The sequence below is a fragment of the Poecilia latipinna genome, unplaced genomic scaffold (assembly GCF_001443285.1).
Source record: "Poecilia latipinna isolate Pla-1442-1.1 unplaced genomic scaffold, P_latipinna-1.0 Scaffold129, whole genome shotgun sequence".
Taxonomy (NCBI): Eukaryota; Metazoa; Chordata; class Actinopteri; order Cyprinodontiformes; family Poeciliidae; genus Poecilia; species Poecilia latipinna.
Genome location: NW_015112745.1, coordinates 182,021 through 209,952, shown reverse-complemented (window position 1 = coordinate 209,952; position 27,932 = coordinate 182,021). Strand labels below are relative to the sequence as shown.

The 27,932-nt window shown below is 38.3% G+C and overlaps 1 protein-coding gene and 1 long non-coding RNA gene across 4 annotated transcripts in view; one reads left to right on the top strand and one right to left on the bottom strand.

The window, feature by feature from the left end:
* vaspb (vasodilator stimulated phosphoprotein b) overlaps positions 1 to 26,702 on the top strand; it is a 29,899-nt gene extending 3,197 nt beyond the window's left edge. The window contains exons 2-15 of one of the 3 annotated variants that reach the window (XM_015028575.1): positions 14,019 to 14,190; positions 16,611 to 16,791; positions 18,688 to 18,754; positions 20,105 to 20,187; positions 20,619 to 20,890; positions 21,836 to 21,996; positions 22,164 to 22,215; positions 22,355 to 22,382; positions 22,498 to 22,537; positions 22,755 to 22,811; positions 23,773 to 23,842; positions 24,671 to 24,728; positions 25,497 to 25,572; positions 26,000 to 26,702. In XM_015028575.1, coding sequence (XP_014884061.1) covers positions 14,019 to 14,190; positions 16,611 to 16,791; positions 18,688 to 18,754; positions 20,105 to 20,187; positions 20,619 to 20,890; positions 21,836 to 21,996; positions 22,164 to 22,215; positions 22,355 to 22,382; positions 22,498 to 22,537; positions 22,755 to 22,811; positions 23,773 to 23,842; positions 24,671 to 24,728; positions 25,497 to 25,531 — 1,276 coding nt within the window. In that variant the 3' untranslated portion in view covers positions 25,532 to 25,572; positions 26,000 to 26,702. Of the gene's footprint in view, positions 1 to 14,018; positions 14,191 to 16,610; positions 16,792 to 18,687; positions 18,755 to 20,104; positions 20,188 to 20,618; positions 20,891 to 21,835; positions 21,997 to 22,163; positions 22,216 to 22,354; positions 22,383 to 22,497; positions 22,538 to 22,754; positions 22,812 to 23,772; positions 23,843 to 24,670; positions 24,729 to 25,496; positions 25,805 to 25,999 lie in introns of those variants that run through there. The other 2 variants (XM_015028574.1, XM_015028576.1) reach the window with 2 other exon arrangements.
* LOC106945131 (uncharacterized) overlaps positions 17,932 to 27,932 on the bottom strand; it is a 28,671-nt gene continuing 18,670 nt past the window's right edge. The window contains exon 4 of the long non-coding RNA XR_001424486.1: positions 17,932 to 17,943. This is a non-coding gene — a long non-coding RNA (uncharacterized LOC106945131). The remainder of the gene's footprint in view (positions 17,944 to 27,932) is intronic.

Genomic DNA, 27,932 nt, shown 5'->3' with positions numbered 1-27,932 from the left:
TCACCCACTGTTTTTCTGTCTGCTGAGCATCCTGAAGTTGGTTCAGAAGCTCTGCATGAAGTGGAAGTGATTCCGGAGCGGACTACTTGTTTGCTCCCTTGCAAGAGCCTGTTATTGATCAGTGTTAAAAGCAGCGAGGAGGAGGCTACCCCCCTACACTCCCCTTCAGCCCCACTCTCTGCCCTGCCCCGTTGTTTCTTTTGTGTCTCAACACCACATTTCTCTCCTTTGGCATCAGCTCGATAGGAATGCTGTTCAAACTGTGACCTTAGCGGATTCGCTGTAATCGTCTTCCGCTTCTTCTTGAGCCCATGTCCCAACAGACCACTCGCTGTTATTTAAGAAATGCACCAGAGTTATTGCATTTATGCCTTTGTAAGGACGCTGAGATGCAACTCCTTAGGGTTGCAACAGCAGCATGTTCTTGCTGCACCGTTGTGTAATGTTTTGGTGTTGGTATTTCAGGTCTCCACTTGTTTGCCTCATGCCTTGCACAGTCAGATTGTTTTCTTTGATGTAAGCAGCACAAGCAAATTTCAGCCTGTCTGACGTCTGTTGTTCTTGTCATTTATTACCATAATTGGTCAAAAACTGCTGATATTTTTGGGGGGAGAACATGTCTTTGCAAAAGACACCACCCACTTTGGGTTGTCCTGCAAAACCTCATCATCAGTCACTGTCTTTAGCCGGTTCTCTTTGTTTAATGCACAAAGAGAATTTGTAAAAAAAAAAAAAAAAAATTATATATATATATATATATATATATAAGCAGATCTTTCACATTTTTTTTTTGCCAAACACATCTTAATGTGCTGCACCCCAGAAGCAATACCAATTTGAGGTAATTGTGGTGTGCTTGTGGGAATTCTTATCCATAATGGGAAAAAAAAGAATAATGGTTTCATTTCATGCATCATAAAGGAGCTGCATGTTGATGTACACTTCAAAAGACCCCCTCAGTGTTTTGTTGTACAGTTGGTGTGACAGTGTGTCGAAAGGATCACCCTGCATGCACACACTGTTAGTTGAAATGTCCTGACATGAGTGTTTGTTTCCCACAATGCCCAATCACCACTACCCCCTTCCCTGAAACAATTCACCCCTCTTGGCCCGCCCACCTCTCATACTCATAAATAGGCCATTATGCTGGCCTGCTTCTTGGATTAGGCGCTTTGCTACACAAGTTGCTCAATATACAAAATCCTCCATTGTCTGCTTTGTGACAAAGCCATTTTCCTTGGTGGAAGCTGCTGTTTTGGTTTTGGGGTTGTGCCTCTAGGCTGCTGCTTTTACTTTTCATGTCAATTTTATTTATTCTTTAATATTTTTTTTATTTTATTTTATAGTTTAAATAAACAGTTAATTGTATTGTAGGCTATTGCTAGCCAGTACGAAGTGCTTGTCTATTTGCTTAGTTTTAAAACCTTAATATTAGATGCAGTAAGCAATAATTCGTACAGTCCTGTTAAACCAGAGCATTAGAAAGACAACCACCTTTAAATAAATCATCATAGTTGGTAGTTCATCTAAAACCCTGCAAGTAAGCTGTAGGATTTGTGTAAAGTAGTTTAGTAGCTGATGGTAAAGTCCATTCTGCTACATATGTAAATGGAAAGTAAACATTTCAATAAAGACCAACTGATTCCCATGCACACATTTGCATGGCCACAAATTGAAAGCACATTTTTGTTACTCGGTTTCAAATCCAGCTGTGCTTTTTATCTCTTGCCTAATCCAAATCAAAGTAGGGGCTGCAAAACGAATGATTTTACTCTAAAGTTGACAATATTTTTAGATGTAGGAATTTTAACAAAAAGAAGTAAGCAAGCATACTTTAACACTCTATCCTAAAATGTAAAATAACAAGCAGAAAGTTAGGTTTTTAATGTGGCTTGGATAAATACTTTATACCTTTTTATAGCTTAGTATTTCAAGAGCTGTATGTGCTACATTTTGCAAAAGTATTTATTCGCATTGTACTTTCTCACTTAAACCACAAACTCAGAAGTGTTTTATGCGATAGACCAACATAAAGTGTTGCAGAAGTGAAAGGAAAATGATGCACCATTTACAAAGTTGTTTACAGATAAAACGTGCAATGTACATTTGTATTAATTTCTGTAAACTCTAACATGTTGAGTATATCCAGAAAAAAACACTGGGTATGTTGTCCTGCGTTTCTCTAACTTTCATGCAAACTCAAATAGCTTAATTTTGTTTTTGAAGTGGTAGCCAAATACTTGCAGGAAGGATTCTCAGTTCTGCAAACTCAGGTTTGGTGTTTCTTTATTTTATCAAGTTGAGGTCAGAATGACAGACGCTAATGTAGTTTATCTCCTATCGTTAAGGCCTATTTTACAGTTGGCACACGTCTGGTTTAGTTCCAACTGTCTGCCAAGTTCATAAAGTCCAAAAGGTGACCAACTGCCCTCTGTAGGGTTGTCAGTTTTTACCCCCTTTACTACACAAGTTTCTCACATCAGTTCCTTACAAAATTAATTATGAGGAAGTAATATCTTAATTGACAAACCACAGTTATTAAGAGAGCTACATAATGCATTTTTTGTCTTTAGTTCTTTTTTTTTTTAAGCTTCTTGACAGGAACATAAGTTTGAAAATTTATCGTTCCTGTCATTTCACCAGCGTGACATTCGACAACATAAAAACTTCTCGACTTAAGTTTGTCAGTTATGTAAATAGCATCGCAACTATTGGTATTTGTAAAATTTGGTTTATCTAAAAGCTTTTAGATAAGTGAAACGGAATAAACCAGAGCATTATTTTAAGTTCATTACCATTAAAGTTCCATTTATAATCGTCATCATTTTGACTTCAGTGACAGGACAGTTTTATTACCTGACATTTTTGAGGGTCCAAAACATTAAAATAAGTTTGATTTGGATGTATTAAAATATCATTTATATATATATATATATATATATATATATATATATATATATATATATATAAGAAAATAATTACATGTGCTAGGAATTGATTAAAGTATTCTATAATGGACATATCATGCCAACCCTTGAGCAACCTCTGAACAGAACTGATGTGATCCAGTATTCAGCTGCTGCTTCATAAATCCCGGATTTACCTGCCATTGGTCTCTTTTCACTGTGGAACGTCTTATTTATCAGCTTTTAAACATCGCCTCTTAAGCAGGTCCTGAGCCACTGTTGTTGCACATTAATTTTACTAAAATGAACTGAGGAGAACACATTTAATAAACTGACACTATGCCACACTTTCCTGTTGAAGTAGCGACAAAACTGAACTGGTGTGACATTTGAGGTGGCATATAAAGCACAGGATTTCAAAGATGACTATAGTCGCCCACATGATTCCACTATGTCGTCTTGTTTCGTGTCTGCACAAAACTAACCAGTGTAACTTGGTGTTTCGAGTGCATTACTACAGGAAAAGTGCTTCAGAAAGGTTTCTTCTTTTTTTTTTTCCCCCTCAAGTTGAAACAACTTGGGGGGGAAAGTTGTTTCAACTTGGAAACAAACAAAAAGGTTTCTGTTCCTTTAAAAAAAAAAAAAAAGCTCTCACTCACATGTGTTAAGATAAGCCCTGTGTTGGGACATTTGAAGGAGCAGTTTGCTGTAGGATATTAGAAAAATGTGATAGTCTTGGTGAATATTGTGATAAATATTTATAGCACTAAACAAATGAATATTGATGTCTTTAAACTTATGATTTTTAGCAAACATTGACCAAAGGGAAGGATTCAGCTGCCTGAAACCAGGAAATAAAAGTCATTATTTCCAGTCTACATCTATGTAGCTTAAATAAGTCAACACTTACTGTAGTCTAGACAGTTCTTCATAATAGTCATATTGTGTCATGAATAGCAATAAAAATACATTTGCAAAAGATGGTGTCGCCTTACACTGATCCTAACCTTGCATTCTTCCACAGAAATTTTGGTAGGCCCTTTGAGTTTTTATTGAGTTGTAACTAAAATCCACATTCACTTAAGACATTGAATATATTAAACAGGGAACAATATACTCCTTTTTTTTAATTTACAATAAGGACTACTTCAGTTAAATATTTGTGAGGGTGTTGTATTCAGACTTCATGTACCAATATCATGTTTGGCCAGTTGAAAGGAGTGAAGTGTTTTTATTGTATAAAAACTGAGTGAAACTGAACACAGAGTATCATGTGAAGATAACTGCAGATATATGAACCTTCCCCGCTGCAGATAAATTGGAGGAACATTATCTTCTTGGTTTGACTGAGTCTGTCTCTGACGTTGCAGCGAAACGAAAGCTTAGCTACGGGGATGGACGTTCTGTATGGTCAGCACTGCTAATGGTTATAAAGATCCAGAGGGTTCATCTGGGGTCCGCTGCTTAATGGAACATAATGGAACCCAGTTAGTATAGAAACAGCTTTATGCTGCCAGCCATTGTTAACATTCTTATCACTCAAGTCCTTAGATCTTGGCCTCTCTTATCTGGGAAGATGGTGATTACTTATGGACAGAGGCTGCATCAGGAAGAGCAGACTCAGAGGAAACCCTGAGCTTGCTTCAGGCTCTGCTGCTGGCTTTCTTTGAGACTTTGACCTAGTGTTGACTAAAGGTTTATTGCCACACGGGAAAGGACGCGCTTAACGCAGGCCGGTCTGTTTACTTGTTCTGTTAAAAGATGAGCTATTTCTGCATGCGGACATATCTTGGTGCATCGACTGCGATACAAATAATCTTATGTACTGATGCTTCCTCTTAGGGGATATTTATGTTTTCCACGCTAACATTTTTGACCAGCGATACTTTGTAAACTTTAGTTGATGACTGGTTACCAGTGTCAAGTGTACAAAGGTCTTAAAAGATTTAGTGCAAAGCCACTAGAACTTTTTGTAGCGCTGTTTCAAAAAGTCCACGCAGTGTACAAGAAAAAGAGTTGAAGTTAGAGAAGTTCATTCTAGTATTATGAAATATATGCTAAAGCAGTCTCAGTTCTTCTCTACCTTTTGCTGCACATTACCTGTCAGCTGGCTAAGCAAAAGCTGTTTTACACTAAAAACATGGACAGTTATTGCTTGCACCACTCACCTCTTATTAATTAGGGCACAGGACACCAGGAAATTGGATATTATTCTCTTACTTTACCATTACACAATGCTCCCGACATTTTCTGTGAACTTTAGCATCTTAACCCCTAAAAAATATGCATCGACTGTTGGCCTTCTGGCTTCAGGGCAGTCAGTCCAGCCATCTGGCCAAATATATTATCAATACACTGTGAGAATTCACAGACTTGAAATCCTAGCAAACATTGCATCCAAGTAGTCATTTCTGACTGTAGTATTCAATGTACCGTACAGCTCTGTTATTAATTTTGTGCTGTTTTCAAACCACAGTCAACAAATCGGCTAACTAGCTGTAAAGAGGCTGCCTTTAAAGGAAAGTAATCAGATGGTGTTATACATTTTCTTTGGAATTTGTTATTTTTAGTCTGAGTTATCATGCAGTTAGAATCTCATTGGCCAATGCCCAATTTCCAGCTTCAAAAAACTAACCAGGGTTGTGATAGTCGACTATACTGTGGCCAACATCAGCATTCTCAGACCCCCACGTTTCCAGGAAGCATGATTAAGCAGGAAAAGGGATCTTCTTTACTCATTCAGTGGAAAGGGAAGGGGCGTACAAGTCAGGGCAGCCTGAAACTGGGAGTTTTCTCCTGTTGATTCTTTTCTAAGAGGGAGCTCTCCTCCTCCTTGGCCTGGGTCGGGGAGGATGTGCTCCGACCTGTAAAAGGAATTGAGCTCAGTGCAGAGGACAGAGGTAACTTCATTCCAAATATGGGCATTGAGAGTGCCAGTTCTATTGCGCCCCCCGCCCCCCACCCTCCACCCCACCTCATTCCACACAGCCTTGGCCGCATCAGAAGCAGGAAGGAATTCATCTCTGCTCTTCAAGTGGCCAAGCAAAAAAAACAACTTGATGATTTGGGCAAAAACTCCTTTCTCTGTCATGAATGAGGAGTCAGCATTCAGGAAATACCTTAAGGTTGTTTTACTTTTTTTTTAAAATCAGGAAGGTCAAAAACACATCTGATTTTCATTCAGATATTTACAGTTTGCGACTAGCTTAGACGGCCTGAGTGCCTGTTTTGTGTCGTTGATTCAGTAGCTTGGTGTGAAAGTTTGCTTGTGTTAATTTTGCACCAAGTTGTTACATGTGTGAGATGACACAGACATTAGGAAAATGGGACGACAGACTGAACTTTAAATAGTATCAACAGTAAAGGGCGTCTCAGAGATTTGTAGATTTTAAAAACCATTAACCTGCTCTAAGAGGGCTGGATAGTGCCCGGCAATGACTTCCATGTTTTTAAATGAGATTCTTACTAAAGGTTATTGCAAAAACAGCTGACTTCATCTTCATCTTCAGACAAGTGAGTTCCGATGTGCTGTCACTTTTCATTTTTAAACAGCTGAATAAAAGTGACAACAAAAAAATCCACCACCCTTCCCATTTCTTAAAAAAAAAAAAAAGACAAGTGTAGTCCATTAAATTTCCACTTCTCTTGTTACTTTCATGTACTGATTTGTAAATATGATTAAAAGACTATATGTTGCATCGGGGGAAGTTTGTTCAATGTTTGGGCATTTAGCCATAAACAGCTGTACATTGCAGTTTGGAAACTAATCAAAAAACGTGGCCTGAAGAGGTCTTGAGCATGATGTAATGTCTGATGAATCAGCCTAGAGTCAACCGGTGTTTGTATGCGACTTCTTCACCCAAATCAGCATCAGAGAACAAGAACTTCACCATTGAGATGGTTTGGAGTTAATTTGCTGCTTCTGTACCCCCCATTATCACACACATGTTATGGTTTTGTTTCTTTCAACAAATTTCATTCTGTATTTTCTAAAGGCTTCATATTGGCCCCTTTTTCAATTGATTGCTGTCCTGATTTCACGTAAACCAGCTAGATGACAGAAAGATGGGACTTGGCAACTGAATAAGCAAAATACCTGAGTTGACCTCGCTGATGGAAATTATAACCAGGAGTCAGCTTCTGATTTTACAATGAAGCTTTTAAGGAATTTGTAAAAAGTATTATTACTTTTTTTTTTTTTTTACAGATTTAAGTAATCAGCACCCCAGTCAAACGTCAAACTGATGCTGAATTGTTCAACATTAGAGCTCACTCCAATGCACTCCTCATTGCCAAACTTCCTTTTTGTTTTTTTTTTCATTGTCACAATGTTCCGCAGTGATAATGATTGTGATTTGATAAATTGTGCAGTTCTATAATATACCTTTTGTTATAATTTGAAGAGTAGAATTATCCACTTAATCGGTTGTAGTTTTTAACCTTGTCCCAATCTTAGGTGCTCTATAACGGTAAGATTGCTTTTTTTTTTTTTTTAACCTTTTTTATAAATCTCAATTCAGGGTGGAATTATCCAGTTTCACCAATTTAAGTATTTCAGACTTTGGGCTTATCAATGATGGCTAAATGATGCTCAAACATCCCTCTACTAAGGTAATTTTAAAGTTTTTTTAAAGGTGCATGCTTGTTATGGGATTACCTGAATTAACTGTGGAAATTTCCATGTTAACATGGAGACCTCGAGAAAGTGTTGCAAGACATGTAAAAGTGCTGAGAACAGAAGGTTACTGCTTGGAAACCAGAGGTGGATTAAAATAATCTTTGACTAATCGCAACAGTCTTGACAGATTAGTCGACTGCCAAAATAATTTGTTGCATCCTTAACCGCGACCTCTGTTCAGTGTGTTTCATACCAAGACAAGCACATCTTATTTCCTGTAGTAGGATACACACAGTTGCAATATAGGGATTCTGGATTTATTGTAATTTGACCAAAAAGGAAACATTTTCCTTGATTGCGTGGTCTAGACTTTACTCAAATGAGTATTTGTGTGCAGTGAAGTGCTGGGTTTTCCAAGTTACTTCTTTTAACTAAAGCACTTCCCTGTTTCACTTCTCTTTACACTCAAGATTGTCTCAAATGTGGCCAAACCGGCATCACCTGCTGGCAGCCCTTCAGGTGCTGTGGTGAAAAGCAAGTGCCTTTCCTCACATAAACATGAATGAGTGCTCAGAGTAAACTTTACTATATTATCAGCTTAAGGGCTGCTGGGTTTCATTCTCAAATCACCTGTTTGTCTTCCCAGCCTATTAATGCATATAAGACATGACTATCAATTCAGGAAAAGTTTATAGTGTATGTTTAACAGCCACCAGGATGAAGAGGAAGTATCTTCATAGTTTCCACAACAGAAACATGCATAGTGACATGTTGTCTGTCTGTACTCTGGCATGAATGGGTTGTCTGATACTTTGCCAAGGAACAATGGATCACTGTTTCTCATGGAAGGTGTATGACAGTTACGCAAGATCTACCCATTTAAATGCGTCATTTTCTTCTGAGTTGTGTTTGAATCAATCACCAGAGCTGTGAAAACGTACATAAAGGTGACGGAGGGCTAGTTCTGCTGTTTGTTTGATTCACCGTGGCTGTCTTTTGGGTAAAACCTTAAGAAGGAAATCTGAACAAAATTAACATGACAATAAGTCCCCTGTAGCCTAAAACCTAGCACGATGGTAGCATCATAATGCTGCCACTACCATGCTTCACAGTGGGGATATGCAGAGTGTTTCTGCCAGATCCGTCGTTTCACGTGTTGGTCAAAAAGCTCAGAGTTAGAACGTGTTCTTTTTAGATTCAAACACATTTCTTCCACTATTACTTGAGTCAAAATGCTAGGAGAACTTCTGACCAGTTTATTTCAACAATCCCTTTTTCTCTTACAGTAAGGCCATGTGTGAGGGGCCCAGGACTGATGGTTTGTGTGTACATTAACACACAGGTAGGAAACACAGGTTTCCTACCTAAGCTGTGAACTTTTGTAGCTCCTCCAGAGTTTTCTAATGCTCTCTTTGCCCAGCCTGTCAGCTGAACCAGACAGACATGCTTCAGTAGGTCTTGCCTACAGCTGTACAATATCGGTAAACAAAAGTGCAATATTATTACTGAAGATTACAATGATGATGATACTGATTACTTCCAATCCACAGTTTTCTCATTACTCTTTTTTTTTTTCCATTACTCCATATGTATATATCTGGACTTGAAATCAAGGGCAGTAAATGGCAAATGTCAAAAGTTATTGAGTGGATTTTGGCACTAAATAGGCCAATATATCAGTCTCATGGAGATATTGATTGTGTTGATGCATATGTATAAATATTACATGCAAGCAGTTTGTGATTGCAATTTTGATTGGTGCAATACTGGTTGCATATATTGTGCAGCTTCAGTTCTGCATCACACTTTTCACATTGCAACAGGACTGTAATTTCTGTGTAGGACGCGTAGAATTTGGGATAAAACTTCTTAAACTTTTTTTTTTTTCTAATTGTCTGACCTGTCTGGTATGTCGAAAGTATCTTTGCTCAGGTTTTTATATGGCCTGAAACTGTTTTATTTTTAAGATGTTAAAAAGAGCAGAGGGAGCATCAGGTAAGAGGAGTTAGAAAAGAGCCACTGGGCCTGACTGTACTTGCCAGCTCATTTGGAGAAAAGCTCTTACAGCAGAGCCTTATACAGACATTTTCTACAGGGCACATGTTCTAGCCGTGCGCCGGGGTTTCCTGTTAACCCCTCGTTAACTGAAGAGACTCACTATGGCTGTGATTGATAATCAAATATGGACTACAACTTGCTTATAATCCTACTTTTTTTTTAAATTTATTTGTAAATAAAGCCTGTTTTTATTATTAGCCTTAAAAGCTGGTGCCTAAGATCTCTTCTGGGCCATCAGTGTGAGCACTCTCTGTGCCTATGAGGAATCGTCTTGAGTCAACTGCTCACAGCTGCCCTCAGTCTTGGCTTAAGGAAGTACAAAAAATAGCCTGTTTATCACTTTGCCTGTGGTGATTTATTCCACCAGCCCCCCTGCAGCCCGTCATACGGAGTCGATGGGGTCAGCACGGACACACATGTTGGCAGGATGACAGGTGTGAGAGTGTGTGCAAGTTCATGTCTTCATGCACTAGTGCCACTTAGCCTTTTAGAGTCTCAGTGTCCTTAGTTGTATCAATAATGCAGCCGGCCACTCAGCCTCGCTCCTGAGCCCATGCTTTCTCTGCCATTAAATATGCATCTGTTTCCCAGTCCAGTGTCTCTGACGCCTCCCAATTCCCATACACCCCATCTACCCTTCCAGCACAACAACATGCTGGATGTAACAGAGACCAGAGGAAATTACAGTTTGCCTATATGTTTGATGTATGTTTTATTCAGCAGAAGTTTTTCCATTTTAAAATCTTCCTGTCAGATGGATGAGATGCTCTCTGCTGAGCGATTCAAAATCCCAGAAACATCTTGGATAGTTTTTAAGTTTTTCAACCATTTTTCATACCTTCCTTTGAAAGAATGTTTTCTTTTTAATAACATGGTAATAATCAAATAATAATGATAAATAAAAAAAATAATTCAAGGCTATGATTGCAATTGACTTCTGTCATTCCCCTGATCACCAGTAAAGCAAATATCCTATACCACAATGCGAACAAACAAGACGGCAACCAGTGCTGATTTATATTAATATTTGCATGTTTAAAAACCTAGAATCGTTACCTGAGCACTGTCGATCAGGTTACAAAAAGGTCACACAGTGTCAGCAAAGTGGAAGTAATTTCCTTCAGACATGTCGACTGAAAGACGGAAGAGCTTCTGGTACACATTATCACATTATTTACTGGTGCATGCAACTTGGCGAAGCAAGATTTGCAGCAAACCTGGCTGCAGTTTCTCATGATAATACACCAGCCTGGAACGAGAAAGGATGTGAATGTGGTCGAGACAGGAAGTGTGAGATTTTATAGCTGTATGCAAGGTGGTATATTTTTTATGAATGTTATTGGGGAAAAAATATGAAACTATTGCTGAATTAACCATAAACTCATTTTCATTAGCTGGATTTCATTTTAAATGATCAAAGTTGAAATTGGTCAATATTAAAAGTAGATTTTCTCCACGATCACCCACATGTATGCTCCACATGATGTTGAAAGAAATCATGAAACATTAACGGCTTCATCAGTCTAAGACAGAAACATTTAGTTGCTTTTGTGACAAAGTCTCTCCCATCCTCCTTTAGACATGAAACTGTTTCTTCCTAATTCCTGACAGTGTAATTAGACAGTGTAATTAGACTGTGTGATGTCAAACTGTGAAATAGTAAAAAGGTAGACATTTTTTCTGACCTGACAGACTGACTGCTTAAATGACTACAGGCTTAACAATAGATATGAGAAGAGAAGAAGCCAACGTGTAGGCGAGGGAAATGACTTGCACCGAATATAGCGCTAATACAACCATGTTTTTGGACTTGCTTCCTCCCTGGTTTGTGACTAATAGTTTAAATAGTAGATATTTCTTAAAATCGATGTGCAATATCAGAAAAAACATGCAATTGTGTTACTGTTGCAAATATGCAGAGTGTGAACACATGAAACTTGAAACATAGTATTCTACCAAATGTTGCATCCAAATGTGAATGCAACACTGCAGACGGTGATATAGTGAAGATGTGACTCGTATTGTGAGATCTAGTTTAGCAGATATTCAGAGTAAAGAATATTTATTGCTGCCACCTTGATTGGTAACTCTATAAATAAGAGTTCAGTTAACTCTTACTTTTTTATTAATCTATAAATAACTCATTCAGCAATATATATTGCAGTTTCCATGGCCACAGGGTACTTTAGCTCTGAGTGGGTCAATATAGCAAACTGCTGGATTCAAGTGAACATCTGACAAGATGGCAAATGAATCCATGGTTTCACAAGTGTTATTACTGTGTACTGATTTTAAAAATATCAAATGTTGCAGCTTGCTAACATTTGGGTCACGTCTTCATTTCATGCATTCACTATTTGATAACAGCTGATGTTGTGTGTAAAGCCGTTTCCTTCTGTTTTTACAGTAATTAAGGTAAACATTGAAATGCATAAATGGGCCTTAGCTAACCTGAACAGGGAGGAGAAGGTTTCAGCTCTCTGCAGGCCTGTGGGCACGGTGTGAGGCGAGTGCCAAACATCACAATCACAGGAAGGGGATTGGTGTTTACATAATGCTCATTTCTGATTTACAGCAAATCCAAAACTATCTCCCGTGTACTAACCTTTTAAACTGATCTGATGTTGTTCAAAGCAACATATTGAAGTAAGCATCCAACCTTTTCCTGGCTTAAGATGCAACACTTATTAACACTGCATAAAACAGTTTTAGTTTTGCTGTTGGCAGTGAAGCCAGATCGCCTTTAAAGGTTAATACTGACCAGATTTATGCGTTTCAACTTGTAAGGAAATGTAGCACCACTGTATTTCTGCAGGCATCGATTGCCCAGTCTTGAGCAGTCCTTATTTGGCAGTGCAGGCAGCAGGAAGTGGGTTGTGTCTTTGGTGCTTTGTCACAGGAAGTAGCAGATTGTATCAAGGGTGGGACAGATGGAGGGAGAGGGGGAAGAGATGGATTAGGAGACTGTAGGGAGAGCCTGGGAAGTAATCAAGGAGATGAGGGGGAGGAATGATAGAAAACTGGAATGAACAGTCAGCCACTGTTTGCTCCTCACTTCCCGTCCTCTTTCATGTTACAACTCTTAGTCCTTATTTCGTTTCCGCTTATTTGAAAAATTACCTGGTTTCTGGCTGTTTTTAAGTGGTAAAGACGACACAGAGCATGCAACAATGAATGTTGTGCGTTAGGTTTTCCTTTTTGGCATAGAATATGTGCACAACTTTAGTTGGAATGAATGATTTGTAACTGGATCCTGCCTGCAGAAAGCCATGCACAAATATTTTCACTGCCTCTCCCAGTGAGAAGCAACTGTGTTCTTACCATCTTCAGCGATGATGTAAAGCAGGTGGAAGATTCCGGGACCTTGTTTTGTTTGCCGACACTCTGCGCAGCTTCCTGTCTTTGTCATTCCCCGTTGTTGTCTCACCTATTCCTCTCGTTTGGGATCAAACCAAACGGTTTTTTCCTGCAAAAAATCAGCACTTGGCAGCAGTTTGGTTTTGTTTGTCTAGCATACCATCCTGAATATCAGTTATTATTCACTACGTGGATTAGCTCATGATTATGGCATTTGGTTTTTGTTACAACCTGAATTAACTGGCAGGAGAACTCTAATGGGACATGATGGGGCAGGTGAAAAATGAGGCCAGACTGGTTTTGACGGGAACTGTTTTTGTTTAGAATCTCGTGTTTTTTCACTCGTTTGTCCATCCGGTGTTTCCAGTTTCCCTTCTCCCTCCCTCATGTTTACTTTTTGTCTTGTTTTTATTTTAGTTACTTCCCTGAAGCGTGACATTCAGTAAGAAAAATTTTAAGGCAAAAGTTTAAAATGTTGATAAAGACTACAGCACTACAAATTCTGATAATAAAATGAACGAATAAAAATGGAACATGGGTCATTTAAAGAAACGAGCACATACAAATAGGGATCAGATGTGACAAGAGCGTGTGTTTGGTACAGTGCTTCATTAGTTATAAGTAATAAAAATAATTGACACATCTTGAATGCTCACAGCGCCACTTTTGTTTACATAATAAATGGTGCCTCTGAAATGTGTGTTCATCCTGTTTAACGGCTAAACAGGATGAGGATCGCTGAATAACACATCCTCTACTATATCCAAAGTAGGTGTGTATTAATAGTTGAATGTAATGCATTGGAAATACAGATGCTATACAAAGTTCTGATGATTCATCACCTCATAAAACAAACTCGACTCTAAAGTTCTGCAAAAGTTTCCTTTATTTTTAGACTTGTCTTGTGTGGGTTGCAGATGGAAATTCATTTTTACCATGAAGCTTGAGTTAAGAACCTGCACCGTACACCTTAAATTAAGTATTTGTTTTCTTCCAAGAGTCTTGTTCTCTTGAGATTTGCACCATCAGTGCTGTACATTCATTCTGTGTGTTGTTCCATCTTTTCCTGTGTTCTGCAGTGAGTCGAGTATTTGCCAGGCTCGGGCCACTGTGATGATCTACGATGATGGCAGTAAAAAGTGGCTCCCGGCAGGTACCGGACCCCAAGCCTTCAGCAGAGTCCAGATCTTTCACAACCCTTCTAACAACGCCTTCCGGATAGTCGGACGCAAGATGCAGACAGATCAACAGGTACATGTTTTTGGCTTTAGAGCAGGACCATGACATCTTTGCTTGCAATAAAATGTTTTAAACGTTCCTCTTGCTTGCACTACAAAAGCTGAATATTTGGGAGCCAACATGGACTAAAAGGCTTTGCTCGCTTCCTCCACTGCCAAACTCCAACCACAGGCAGACTGCAATTCTAACACAGTGCAGAAAATTGACATAATCATTGTCAATGCTCAATTTTTAGTGCTTTGGTGTGGTGTATTCACTGGTCAGAAAATGATTTTTTTTTCTTTTTTTTTTTTCCTTTTTTTTTCTGAAAAGCTGAAGTGACATTGAAGGAGAAAATTGTCGGATTCCAGTCACCAGACAGTTTCTCAGTGCATCTCTACTACAGCCACTTTAAATGTCAAAGCTTTTCAAAATAAACTTCCATAGACATATTGGCGGATGGACGGTTCCCCAGTATCACATCCAAAACAGCGATGGCTAATGACACTAGTTTACCAAAATTGTTTTTCACAGGTATAAACTTCTTTCATCCATCAGAGAGCCTGTGTGGCCCTCCTCAATCGTTGGTGTAGAAATTTAGTCAAAATGTTGCTTTCTCAAAACTGTTTGACTTTTTTTAAAACTTGTTTATTAAAATGACGTCCTTACTTTTGCTGCTGATCATTCAATTTGGTTTCTGCTAATAAATCTGAAAGGCAAAAAAAACACCAGGTACAGTTTGTACTGCAGTACGACTATTGCTTTATATGTCAGGATAGAATGTGAGAAGTCAAAGTTGATATTGCCGGATTTAACCCCGGAGCAGAAAACAGCCAGAGCACCAGACTGGTCGGTGTTGGTGTTCTGGAGCATTGCTGTCATCGCTCAGCTGATTCTGCACTACCAGCATGGTGTGTGTTAGCACACACTGCTGTGGCTGCTGTGTTGTTTCATATGCTGCCACTGGGGGCAGTATATGTAGCATATACATTTTTCACCACTTTAAGACAAAAACTAAGGACTTTATACTTCTGTAAATCTGGAGATGAAATGCAGTGCATGTATGATGAGCTCAAATGTTTTATGTAAACATTGCGCACTGCTGCCCTTACTAGAAAGAGAATTAACCAAAACATCACACAATAAAAAAAGGATTTCAATAAGTTACAGGACGTTCTTATAGATAACATGAAGACCCTTAAACTAAGCCAAAGGGAACAAAATGTTCATCAAAACAACCAACATCTCTTCTTTATCCAAATATTTCTGTGTCTAAGATCAGAGTTTGGAGTCTTGAGCATGACGTTGTCCTTCAGACAAAGATGGTTCAATGCCATTATCTTGCTCATTGTGGCTCCCTGCAGACAAAAGTGTTCCACGACTGAGAAGCTGGGTAAAATTGACTCTAGGTGGTTCTATTCTTGACTTGAACCTTTTTTTTTTGTTTAGTTTTTTTTTTTTTATCCCCCTGCTGCACCAAAGCTTCTCTCCTTCTTTAAACATTCAGCATGCTGAAGTGTTCCCTGGAGACAAGTCTTAAAGTGGAGGATGTTTCCTGTGAGATAGTTAGCCTGTTCAACCATTTCCTGTGACAATTTTTAAAAAGAGGCTTGATACCAGCAGGTCGCTATGGAGACGCTATACTGCTTTCTCTGGTGACAAATAAAAACAGCAAGACGTACGTTTTAAGGAAAATATTGCAGCTCTTTATATGCTTCCCTTATTTTTTTTTATTTTTTTTATTTTTTTTGCAGCCACATTTGTGGTTTCAGTCTGTCTCCCTAAAGTATTTCTTGCCTTCAAAACACATGGAAGATGTCAAGGTCACCCGACTGACTCGCTCCTTGCCACAGCCGCTTGGTGTTTATTTGCGTTCTGATAAGATTTGGAGTCGTTTTGAAAAATACTACTGTCTGCGGTGGAGGCTGACCTTGCTGCCCTTTGTCATCCAGTGGATGCTTCCTCCCATGATGTTCACTCTGACAGGGTCTCGACTCCTCCCTCTGCTCAATGGAATTCAACAGCTTTTAAACAAATACTGAAACGGCGTGTCAGCACATTCAAGCAGCACTCTGAACACAGAGCTTTTTTCTTTTTTTCCACCCCAGACTAAACGGGCTTCGTGCCACCTGCTGAGTGGAATATAACCCAGAAGGATCCATAAAAAAATAAAGCATGCCATTAGGTTAGGCGTTGGCAGGGATGTAGTTTCATGAAGTTTTCTTGTAAAAGGATGCAGCTCACAGATGCTACCGGTTTTTAATATATTTTGCACATGTGTTATAAACATTGAAACACTGTCAAGATCTGGTTGTTTCTAAAGGGACTTACTGAGAAAATGGGATGCTGATGGCTACAGGCACTCTAACTATTTTTTTCCCACAGTCACAGCTGTTCCAGAACAGTCTGCTGGTGAATATTGACTAATCACCTCACTGTCTTATCATCCTCAGGTGGTTATAAACTGTCCCATTGTAAAAGGGCTCAAATATAACCAGGCCACACCCAATTTTCACCAGTGGCGAGATTCCAGACAAGTTTGGGGGCTCAACTTTGGCAGCAAAGAAGATGCTGCTCTGTTTGCCAATGGCATGGCTCACGCTCTGGATGTCATCAACTCCATGGCAGATGCAGGTAAATCACTCCTCATTCATTCAAACTGCTCAGACCAGACTCCAGCGTCCATTCCGGCTGATTCAGATAAGAGTTGACCCCACAATGCCTCGCCATTCACACCGAGGCGATCAGATCTCAATAACCTGTTTTACATGCAGATAAATGCATATTGTCATCAGTCAGCTGAGCAACAAACAGGACATCAACATCTCCATTGATGTTTCTGACACAAATTATTCACTCACTTGACCGAAGTTATTATTAAGATGTCAGCATGGCTGAGATCCTGCTCAGCACACTTTTACCAGCACACAACACAGCATAGCTTAGAACACCTGTGAAACACCGCTGAGCAGCTCGCATTTATCTGTGATTGAACCTGGAGATTTTACAGTAAAATCAGGTCTGAAAAACTGCCAGAACAAACACCACTCTGCAGATGTTTCATTAGAATTATGGATGACATTTTTTGTGCCATTTTCATTTATTTAATCAGTTTAAAAGCCTATGTCTATTATGTGTTAAGTATTCAACAAAAACAGACTGACCATAAAATCGTAATTGAGAAAACAAAACGTGCTTTAACACCAGCAATCGGTGGAGAGCGGAAATAATTGTCAACTGATTTAGAAAGCGATTAATCATTAACTGCAGTGTAAAGATTTGAAAAAGGGCCATTTTCTGAAAGAACCACACACTCAGAGCAGTAATTCAGACAAAAATGTACAAAATAAATATACATTTTACATTTAAGATAAAAAAAAAAAAAACTTTCTTGTTAATATGTTCTACCCAGAACTAATCCTGTGATACAGTTTTAGCTTCCGAGTTTAAAGTCTGTTTAAAACAACTCCTATTAAGCGCCTTTTTCTATCCAATTATTAATATGTTAATCCAAAAACTAATCAGCATGTTATCCCTGCAATGTATTGAAGCAAAGTCTAGCAGAAAGAGCTGAACTTTTCACGTCTTGATGCAAGTATTTTTTTATCTGCAGATTAATCCTTTGGTACGAATGATCAAGCGCACACTGCAGAAATGCTTTATCACATTTTAGGCAATAACATGTTTTTCTTAAAAAAGTAATGTTTAATATTAGTAATATTTATTAGCATTTTAAATGTATTTCTAATATTGTTTAAGATTAGCATAAGTTTTTTAACGTAAAATCTGCAGTGTGCTTTTTTTTTTTTTTTTTAATCCAGAATAATCATTAGAATAACCGTTCACTAAAAAAATCATTAGTTGCTGAGCTAAATCAGTTCCATGCCTGGTTACTTTTAATTTGGTTGACTTTTATTATTTTAGATTTTTATTTTGGCTGAGTATCAACATGCATTTCTGTACACGCTGCATGTTGAAGCTACACTCCACCATTGGTGCTCTTATCAGAGTCACAGGTATATCCTGATTACTGCTTATAGCATTTGGTTTTGGTTTGCTGAAAAATTTCTCACATGGTTGGGAACAGATTTCTGAGAAACTGCATGCGTCTTAGAGCTAAACATAACCTTGATACAAAGAAGGCAGGTTTGTCATATAAGAGAATAAAAAAAGACAAGAGTCGCTTTGGCCATGCACATCCTGTTGTGTTGCCAGTAATACATACTTGTTTTGTCTTACAGAGAGTTGTGCTCACCCTCACTCCACCTAACTATCTATACAGTTTATGCTGCTCCATTCAGCTCCTATTTCATTAATAATGTCACTGTTTCTTACAAATGAGTTGTTATGCTTCGTCCTATCAGGGCTGCTTACAGACTTTGCACTCTGCAGCAAAACTGTGTGCAGATGAAAAAAAGAACATGGGTGGTATGATTATTGAAGTGCAATTAAGTCAGTTTATAACACAAGTATCTATTTTTGAAGATACTTTAATGTGCACTAAGAATATCTTCCTTCATGTTTTTGCAGGTTATGCAACCCTCCCCCGCCCAGTGTCAAATGGACCTTCTCCTGAAGAGCTCGAACAGCAGAGGAGGTATCTCCAGACCTCCTCTGAACCAACCCTTTCTTTACTTTATATATCGTAAAATAACATTTTTGGCTGTGCTAGCCGCTAAATGTTTGCTTGCTCTCACCGAGATAAAAAAATGTGTCCCAACAATCTGAATAACCCTGACTGGTTTCTACGCTGACGATAAGAAGCAGGATTGTGCGGCAAATATAATTTTATCAGCTCGTTCAGCTCGTTCCTCAGAAGGGTGTTGTCCACCGTGGGGCCGTTTCAATCTGCTTCCAGACCAGATTGAACCACTTTCCGGGTTTCCAGTCAAGCTTGGCTTGGCTTTGCAGACGTCCCGTTGGCACAGTTTTGCGCACAGGCATATGTGGAGGATTTACCGGCATTAAGCAAACACTGCTAAACCCTCAATCAACCCTTGAGTCAGGTCAAAGGTCAGACCGATAGCAAGCCTCTCACATCTACCCCCTGGAGAAACCTGTTGAGGTGACTTCATGCATGCCTGTATAGAATAGGCTTTAACCTCCTAATCCCGTTTAGCCCGAAAGGTGCACAGTGACCACAGGGAGTGTCTGTTAAATTAGTAGCTGTTCCATTTGCTGCCAGCATGCTGTGGCTTAGTAAGCTTTTTAAAACCTCTGACCTCCAGCAGTAATGCAGGTGCTTGGAGGATTTTTAATAAATGCTCATCATTTTAAATACCCTTCTCAGAATTTGTTTTGTGGGAAGGAAAGAAAAAAAAAATCATTTTAACATGAGCTTTAGAGCGTTAAGTCATATCAACCCTGACTGTCTGAGTGCATATGTTTAGTTCTCTGCATTATGATTGTTTATAGACATTGTTATTTTGCAGCACATCTGTTCTGTGGCTTGATCTGTAAAATGAAAGTAACAGGATACATGGTTTTGAATTTTTATTTTTTTATCTGTAGAATATAAAGAGAAGAAGGTGTTCTGGCCAAATGAGACCAAAAATGTATTTTGTGGTCTGTGTTCAGTTGACTGTGTTGGAAACCTCACACTTGAATAGAGCTGTACAATATTTTAAACCACAACCATCATTGCAATATTAATAGGTTCAATACTGCAATAGCAAAGGTTTTCACTATTTATATTTCAAATGTAATGCATGAAAATTCTGCATGGAAATATTAATTTGGACTGTTTAATTAATAACCTGAAGTGTCCTTGTAAATGCCAGGTCAAAATTAATGCGATCTGTAAACTTGTGTAAAATTTTCCATTTGATCTATTTCGATTCACAAAGCTCAGCACAGCTTTGTCATAATAGTAGGTTTTGGTAATTTGAAAACAACAAATTTTAGTTCTGAGGATGACATGCATTTTAACAAAGGTGTGTGTTGACAGGCTGGAGCAACAGAGGCTTGAACAGCAGGAACGAGAGCGACAGGAGAGAGAGCGGCAGGAAAGAGAACGACAAGCCGCTGCAGGTCAGGAAACACCTGGTGTGCTGCAGATGATCGCATTTAGCTGCAATGCGCTCCAACCTCTGCAAGACTATTTCGTAGTTCCCTCATTCTGAGCCAGGTTATGGAGAAAGTCGTTCCACTGCATGTTTCTTCTTTAGATCTGAGATTATCCGATATTTTTTTTTAGATTTTATTGCTTTTACTTAATACATGGTTTCTTTTCTGGAGTTTTCTGAAGTCGTATCTTTAAAATTTAACTGAAATGTGATTTTTGAGTTGAGATGTCAGAGAAGTAATCTATCAAAAGCTTGTTTCCATCATAACCTGCAGGTGGTGGGGGGGAAAAAAAAGTTTTTCCACTTATGTCAGATTATTTTTCTTAAAAAAAAAAAGTTGTCATAATAGTAGTTGTATCAGATCACTGTCAGTGATGTCTCTGCCTTTCCTTCCAGCCCATGTCCCTCCAGCTCCACCAATGGCTCCTGGAGGTCCAGCTCCTCCTCCAGCTCCTCCACCGCCCCCCGGCCCACCCCCGGCGGCAGGCATCCCTCCTCCTCCTGGACCGCCTCCAGCAGGACCGCCACCAGCTCCACCGCTGCCCACTCCAGGTGGAGGTGGAGGTGGAGGTGGCGGTGGCGGAAATGACGGTGGCGGTGGAGGATTAGGAGGAGCTGGAGGTTTGGCAGCTGCCCTTGCAGGAGCTAAACTCCGCAAAGTGTCCAAGGTTAGTATCAGATGTTGTAATTAGTGCTATTTTTATCGAGTGAATTAAGTTTCCGCACTAATGATGTGACATGTCTGCATTGAAACAGCTATGTCCTTATTACCCAGACCATGTTGCAGTATAAACCAAACGTTAACATTTATTGTATAAAAAGATACTCAGATTTTTTTTTATCAGTGTCTGACATTAAGTCAATGTAAACCTTTTCTGGCTTAAGTGATCTATATTTGTGACATTATTTAGATGGGGTTTTTTTAATTGCCAGAATTGAGAGAGAAAATAATTATTTTAGTTTTCCTCCTTGTTTAGAAGTTTACATCCTTCATGTTGGATGTAAACTCTGACTTGGAGCCACATTTTTGGGTTTCCTTCCACAAACTTCTGACAGTAGTTTGCTGGAATTGTGGTCCATTCCTCCTGACAGAACTGGCGTAACAGAGTCAGGTTTTTAAGCCACTTTGTTTACACACTTTTCAGCTCGGCCCACAAGTTTTCCTTGGAGCTGATGATGGTCACTCCAAAATGGACTGTTATTCTTTAACCACTTTGTTACTATTATTTGGTGGTATGTCTAAAGTGATGGGCTGTTTCACATTTGAGTTGGCGTTCTTTTAAGCGACCTCCTCAAATATGTTGTGAATTTATAAACTTGAAAAGCCATGACCTCATGGCTCATGAATTTTCCTCAATTGTTAAAAAAAACGTCATCTTTGGGCTGAATTTGTAGAAAGCAAGTTAAAAAAATCTGGGGAAAAAAAAAATTCTAATATTCTGACATTTAGGAAGTAGAAATGTTTTTGAAAATTCTAAATGACCCGAAACATATAGTTTGATTTAGTGTCAATCACTGAGAAACAACAGTTATGTTTGTTTTTATACAGTGTATACAATGTTTGATTTCAGTTGTATCAGATCACTCACGTTTTTGCTGTTTGCTGCCCTCAGCAGGAGGATGGTGGTTCTGCAGCTCCACCAGCCAGAACAGAGTCAAACCGCGTCAGCAATTCCTCCATGGGAGGGGGAGGCGGCGGCGGCGGCGGTGGAGGAGGAGGAGGAGGAGGAGGAGGGGGTCTGATGGGTGAAATGAGTGCCATTCTGGCACGCAGGTGGGTTTAGAGTCATGTATCAAATTGAATGTTCACAAAGGTTTTGACTATGTAGTTCTTTGCTGCCCTCTGTTAATTTTAAATCGGTCGACAGTAACAGAATATTGACACATCTCTCTGTAAACTGACTGCATTTAAAATAACAAAGCAATTTAATTTTACTTCAGGAGAAAAGCTGCAGATACAGGAGAGAAGCCTCCCGTGAAGACACAAGATAACGTAAGAGTCCACTCATTGCAGTATTTCTGAATCACTGACGACATCAATTAAAATTAGAGGAAGAAGTTCGATGGATTAAAGGTTGGAAATAGCTACGCGTGACTCAGTGTTTACAGAAGTTGCTGTCTTTTCTCCACAGGATGATTCAGAGCCTCAAGGTCAAAATGGTGAGAACCGAACAGTTTTATTCATAGCATGCCGCCCACATTCTGGCCAATATTAAGTAGCAGTTTTGCAAAGCTGAACTGAGAGGCTCGTGTTTCTGTCTGTTCTCCCTTTTAGATTCACTAAGACGACCTTGGGAGAAATCGTCCATGACTAGGTAATCTCGGATACTTCAGTCTAAGCATCATCAGTAAAATTTAGCTCACACGTGTCTCGCATTTGAAGTCACCTCAAAACTAGTCCTCCATCAAAGTGTGTGCGTCTATTTATCGCTGGTTCTGCATCTACATCTCTCCTTAAGAGTGTTTTTGTGTCTAAAAGTCATTCATATTCATTCTAAGAGCAGAGTGTGTATGTGTGTGTTTCACTAACAGGAATAACTCCATCCCCAAGAGCATGGACACCACTTCCTCAGTGTCCCAAGCTCCAAGGTACACATGCTGTTCCCCTCCCTCCACTCCCTGCTCCCCTCCTGCCTTCGCTTTCCTTCTGATGGCAAAGCAGCTCTTCTTCTGCTGCTGCTGCCTACACACCTGGGTAGCAAATTGTGCAGTTGATTGCTCCATCTATTGGATCAGAGCCCGGCATGCATGTGTACACCCAAGAGAGCTATTGACGGTCCGCCTTATCCTTTTAGTGCTGCAAACCAGATGAAATGGAACCCTGATTGACAATGATACTTAGTTTTGGTTTCATCGTAGGCATTTATGCCATTGAATTCTGGTAAACTATGCCTCATCTAAACACAGCTTTGTTATTTATATGTGGCGCCTTTTAAAACTACCAATAACCCTCTTATTTTTTCATGTTAAAACCTGGAATTCTAAGGTATTTTATAGAATGTTTATGTAATTATCCAACACAAAGTTGGGAAAGGAAAATGTTGTATGGTTTTCAGCTTTTTTTTTTCTTTTTTTTTTCTTTTTTTAAAAAGCAGAGTTGGGTTATAAAACAATATGTGAAGCACCCATTATAAAAACCCATAAGATTTACAGCTATAATGATCATGAAAAATTATTAAACTAATGAAATCTACAAACTATGATTTTGTATTAAGCCCACCAATTCACTTTGTGACAATATTTTGAAAACCACATTCTACTTCCCAGGTTTGCACGACTTTGTCTAATACATGAAATACGAATAAAATTAATTTTGGTTTGTGGTCGAAAACGTTACCAAGGCAATGTTCTGTCGATGAACTCCAACAAATGCTAAATTGATGAATAACTACTTTAATAATATACTAACCCTTATTGCATCTCGTCACTTTCCATCCACTGTCTTATTATCCTCAATGTACAATATTTTGTTTTCTCCAACAATGACTAATTTCCTTGTGAAGTGCAGTCACTGAAGATTCGGTGTTTTCTGTACCTTATTGTCTTATAGGGCGAAGAGTGCAAGCAATAATAATGATGCAGGTGGAACTGATGGCTCTGATTTAGACAACCTTAAACAGGTAAATGCTCACCGATCCATTTTATCGGTTTTTCACTACAAGACTATGATTACGTGCACTGAAATTTGAATGAAGCTCCTGATAGATAAAACATCAGGTTTAGTGTTACATTTGTTTTAATGCACTAAATGGTCAGCTGCAATATATCTACATGAGAAGCGTATTCAAAAAGAAATGTCTCTTTTTAAAAAACTGCTAAAGGAGAATTTAAAGAGCTTTGGATCTTTCTGTGTTTTTTCAGGAAGATTATCGTATTTGAAAATGTAAAAGAAATTAATTCTGACATTGGCATGTTTATTATTTTATGTTATTGTCTGGCATAGTAATAAACCTCATCTGCTTTAGGAAGCCTCCAAAGATTCAATCATGTAGCTTTGTTTTTTTTTTTTTTTAAGTGCAGATTAACCATTACAAACTTGTGTCCTAGACAAATCCACCTTAAAGCTGCAATGGTTTTCATCTGGCCCATTTTTTTTTTTTCTTTTTTTTTTTTTTTTTTTGTAGGTTCATATGCAAGCATCCAACAATGGCTTTGAAACACATTTATCTTCTGAACAGTTAATCAGTGTTGTCTGTCAGTAAAATACTAAAAATGTATTTCACCAACTCTTACCAAGTACTTATCAGATCTGGACACGCACTGAGTTTTTTTTTTTTATGACCTTACTCCACATCTCTCCATTTGTCAGTCCTGTCATTCTGCCATCCGTCTTTACAGTCTATGATTTTGCAAGTTCCTCATTTAAAGCCTGACTGCTGTATAAATGATTGCCATAAATTGACGGTGAACAATGACCATGTCGCTGTGATGCGTTTGTTGCCTTATAGGAGATCCTGGAGGAGGTGCGGAAAGAATTACAAAAAGTCAAGGAGGAAATTATTGGAGGTGAGGCTTTGTCAGCATGCAGATTAAATCATAGCCCGACAATATTTTTTCACATTGTTGTTGCATAGCATCCTCAAACCGGAGTGCAATTTGTTTAATAGACCAACAAAAATTATTGCATAGTTGTAAAGCTGGAAAGAAAAACAATTACAGCTCAGTTCAACTGAATAGAAAGTGTGTAGGCATGAATTTTTTCAAAACCTGCCACAGATTCTTGGCTCTGGACTTTTACTGGGTCATTTTAACACAACGATGTGATTTGATCTAAACCATTACATTGTAGCTCTGCCTGGATGTTTGGGCTCTTTGTTCTGCTGGAAGTGAAACCTCTGCACACAGCCTTAAGTCTTGCAGGTTTCTTGCAACAATGCCCTGCATTTAGCTCAGTCCACCAGCTTTGACCAACTATGCTGTCCATGCTGTGTTTCTGTCTCAGCACAGTGTTTTGCATGTATGCCAGACATTTCAGTTTTGATCCTATTTGATCAAAGCACCTTCTCCTTAGTCTACTCCCTACAAGCTTTGGATATTGTTTCATAACCAAATCCAACTTTAAACTTCTCCAAAATATTCTCCCTGACCTGTCAGGCGTGTTTTTTTTTGTCATCATGGTGCCGTTTGTTCACTAATGATGATCTCTGACAAACATTTAAGCCTTCATAGAAAAGACTAAATGACATGAAAATGTTTAAGGAGTACTGCTCTTATATGGTATTGTAAAATTCTTGTATTTATTTGCCTGTTTGTTTTCCATTTCTTGTTTTACAGCCTTTATTCAGGAACTTCAAAAGAGAAGCACATAGTTCTGCTGAGTTGTCTGGTTGAAGCGAGGGGTTGTGATGCGGTGAGGAAGCTTAGCCACATCTTCCACCAACAACTCCTGCGCTGTAGCCCAGGGATTTCTCCTTCTCCTTCACCTTTTCTCTTTTTCCTCTATCAATCTTAAACACAAGAGAGCATTCATGCTTATTTGTACAACAAAAACTTTTGTTTCATGTCAAAATATAACCCAGGGACTTCCTCACGTCGCCATCCAGCACTTTGGATGATGCTACTTGTGTCCACTCCCTTATGCTGTCAGATGCATTATTACTGATAGAGCACTCTTCAGTATTCAGGGAAAGTTTTACTTAATTTTTTTTTATTTTTTTCTTCTTCACCATAATAATGGATCATTTTTACTAAAATGTTATGGTTGCTTAGTAGTTTTAAGTTGGAATTCCTGAATTCAAGGATGAATCTGGATATCAAACTCATTCATCTCCTTCAAGACTTGACCTTCCAGGAAGGACGCAACTCAAAAGCCTTCACTGCTGCAAAAAAGAGGAAGAGGAGTCGAGCAAAAGGGAATCTATTGGACGAGCCGAGTGCTGTGAAAGAAGAGTGTGTTGTAGTTTTATCATTTGTGAGAACTTTTTCTCTTTGCATTGCACTTGTTCTGGAGGAGGTGTGTCTGCACCACACTGCCTTGATAGACTATCCCCTCTCACTCAAAACGAGACATTATCTGTCAGCCAATGCAGTGGTGGTCCTACTGTCTGCTGTGCTTCCGCCAGTTATTTTGCTTTCATTACAGATGTTTTTTTTTTATTTTATTTTATTTTTATTTTTGAAACATGAGAAAATGGCCATAATGAGGTCAATTAATTTGGCCGTGACCAACTGCCTTGAGAATAAATCTATATATATATATAAATATATATATCTATATATAAGGAATTATATATATTTGTTTTGAGGGAAAATGTTAGCAAAAATTGAAATGGTGTTTCTATTTTAATTGACTGGTGAGTGGGGATTTCTTTTTCCTTTTCTTTTCAATGATTGTTTTTTTTCTTATGAAATGTTTTTTTGGGGGGGTTTTCCTTTTTTTTCTAATAGTCTAGACATTTTACACTGAAATATAAAGAAAACAGCTTAGACACTGGACTAGCAATGCCTTTATAGTCAAATACAGCTGCTTCTTAAAATTCATCACTTTGTGACGAGTCTTTTTTTTTTTTTTTCTATTGAAAATTTTTCATCTAGAAATTAAACAATTTTTCCAATAAGCTGTACCGTTAATATTTTGGTGTTATCCAGGTTGATGTACATGAAAAGAATGCCTTAGCTTCGGTGTATTTTATTGCTATTATTTGACACATTTGAGACATAAATTTCACATGTAGTGTTTGCCACACATTTCAGCTTCCAGCCAACAAAATAACATGTTGATGACTGGGTGAGGTATACAAACATTGCAAATAAGCAAATTAAGGAAGGACATAAGTATGCTATTTTCATATATTTATGTTTAAAATATTAAACTAAATTAATTTCTTGAGATGAACATGGTACTTTGTGTTGCGATCCCTGATTTTCTAAGTCAGTTTTTTTTAGAGAATATTTAAAGTTTTAAGACAGATGAAAGCTTTGCTTTAAAATAGTGGAAATAGTGTAAGCCAGCTGCATAGCAGTCAGTGTACAGCAACAGGTGTGAAAGCTCCATAGCTTTCACAGATGAAACGTTGGAGCTTCATCTGGTGTCATGAAGACAACTCTAAGCTGAACAAATATTAAAGAAAATGTTGATTCCTAAATTGTAATTTTCTTACTAACTCTATGTTAGCGGTAGTTTTCAATGTGGTGGAGGCTGCACTAAACATGATCCCTGTTTAAAAACATTGAAGTTTACTATATTTTACCTTAAAAAGCATATTTTCTGGCTGTCAGACAACCTTTGATTAAAAAAGGCATCCTAAAAAAATAATGTAGACGTCTCCAATATAGAACATACTCCAAAAGTTTATCTTTCAATAGTGTGTCTGAAATGCTGAATCATAAAAAGGTTTTCTGCATAAAGACTATGTGAAGTGAGTGTGTTTGATAATATGGGGTGTGCAGAGAGCCATTCATTAACCTCCAGTGCTTATAACCTCTGATCCGATCTGAGGAAGATTAAGTGTAAAAATAATCACTATAAAAGTACAAATGTGTAGACTGTATCCACGGCTTCCAGTTAAATTTAATTTTATTTATATTTATCTTATCTGCATCATCTGAACTGTTAAACATTTTGGAGAGGTTTTTAATTAAAATAAACCGTTAAAGGAATTATTTGAGATTAATTTTTTTTTTTTTTTTTTTTACTAACGCAAGTGGCTGAAGCACAGCAAGGCTTTATTTCGTAACAGTTAATTAAATCAGGAATAAAACTGGTTAAAT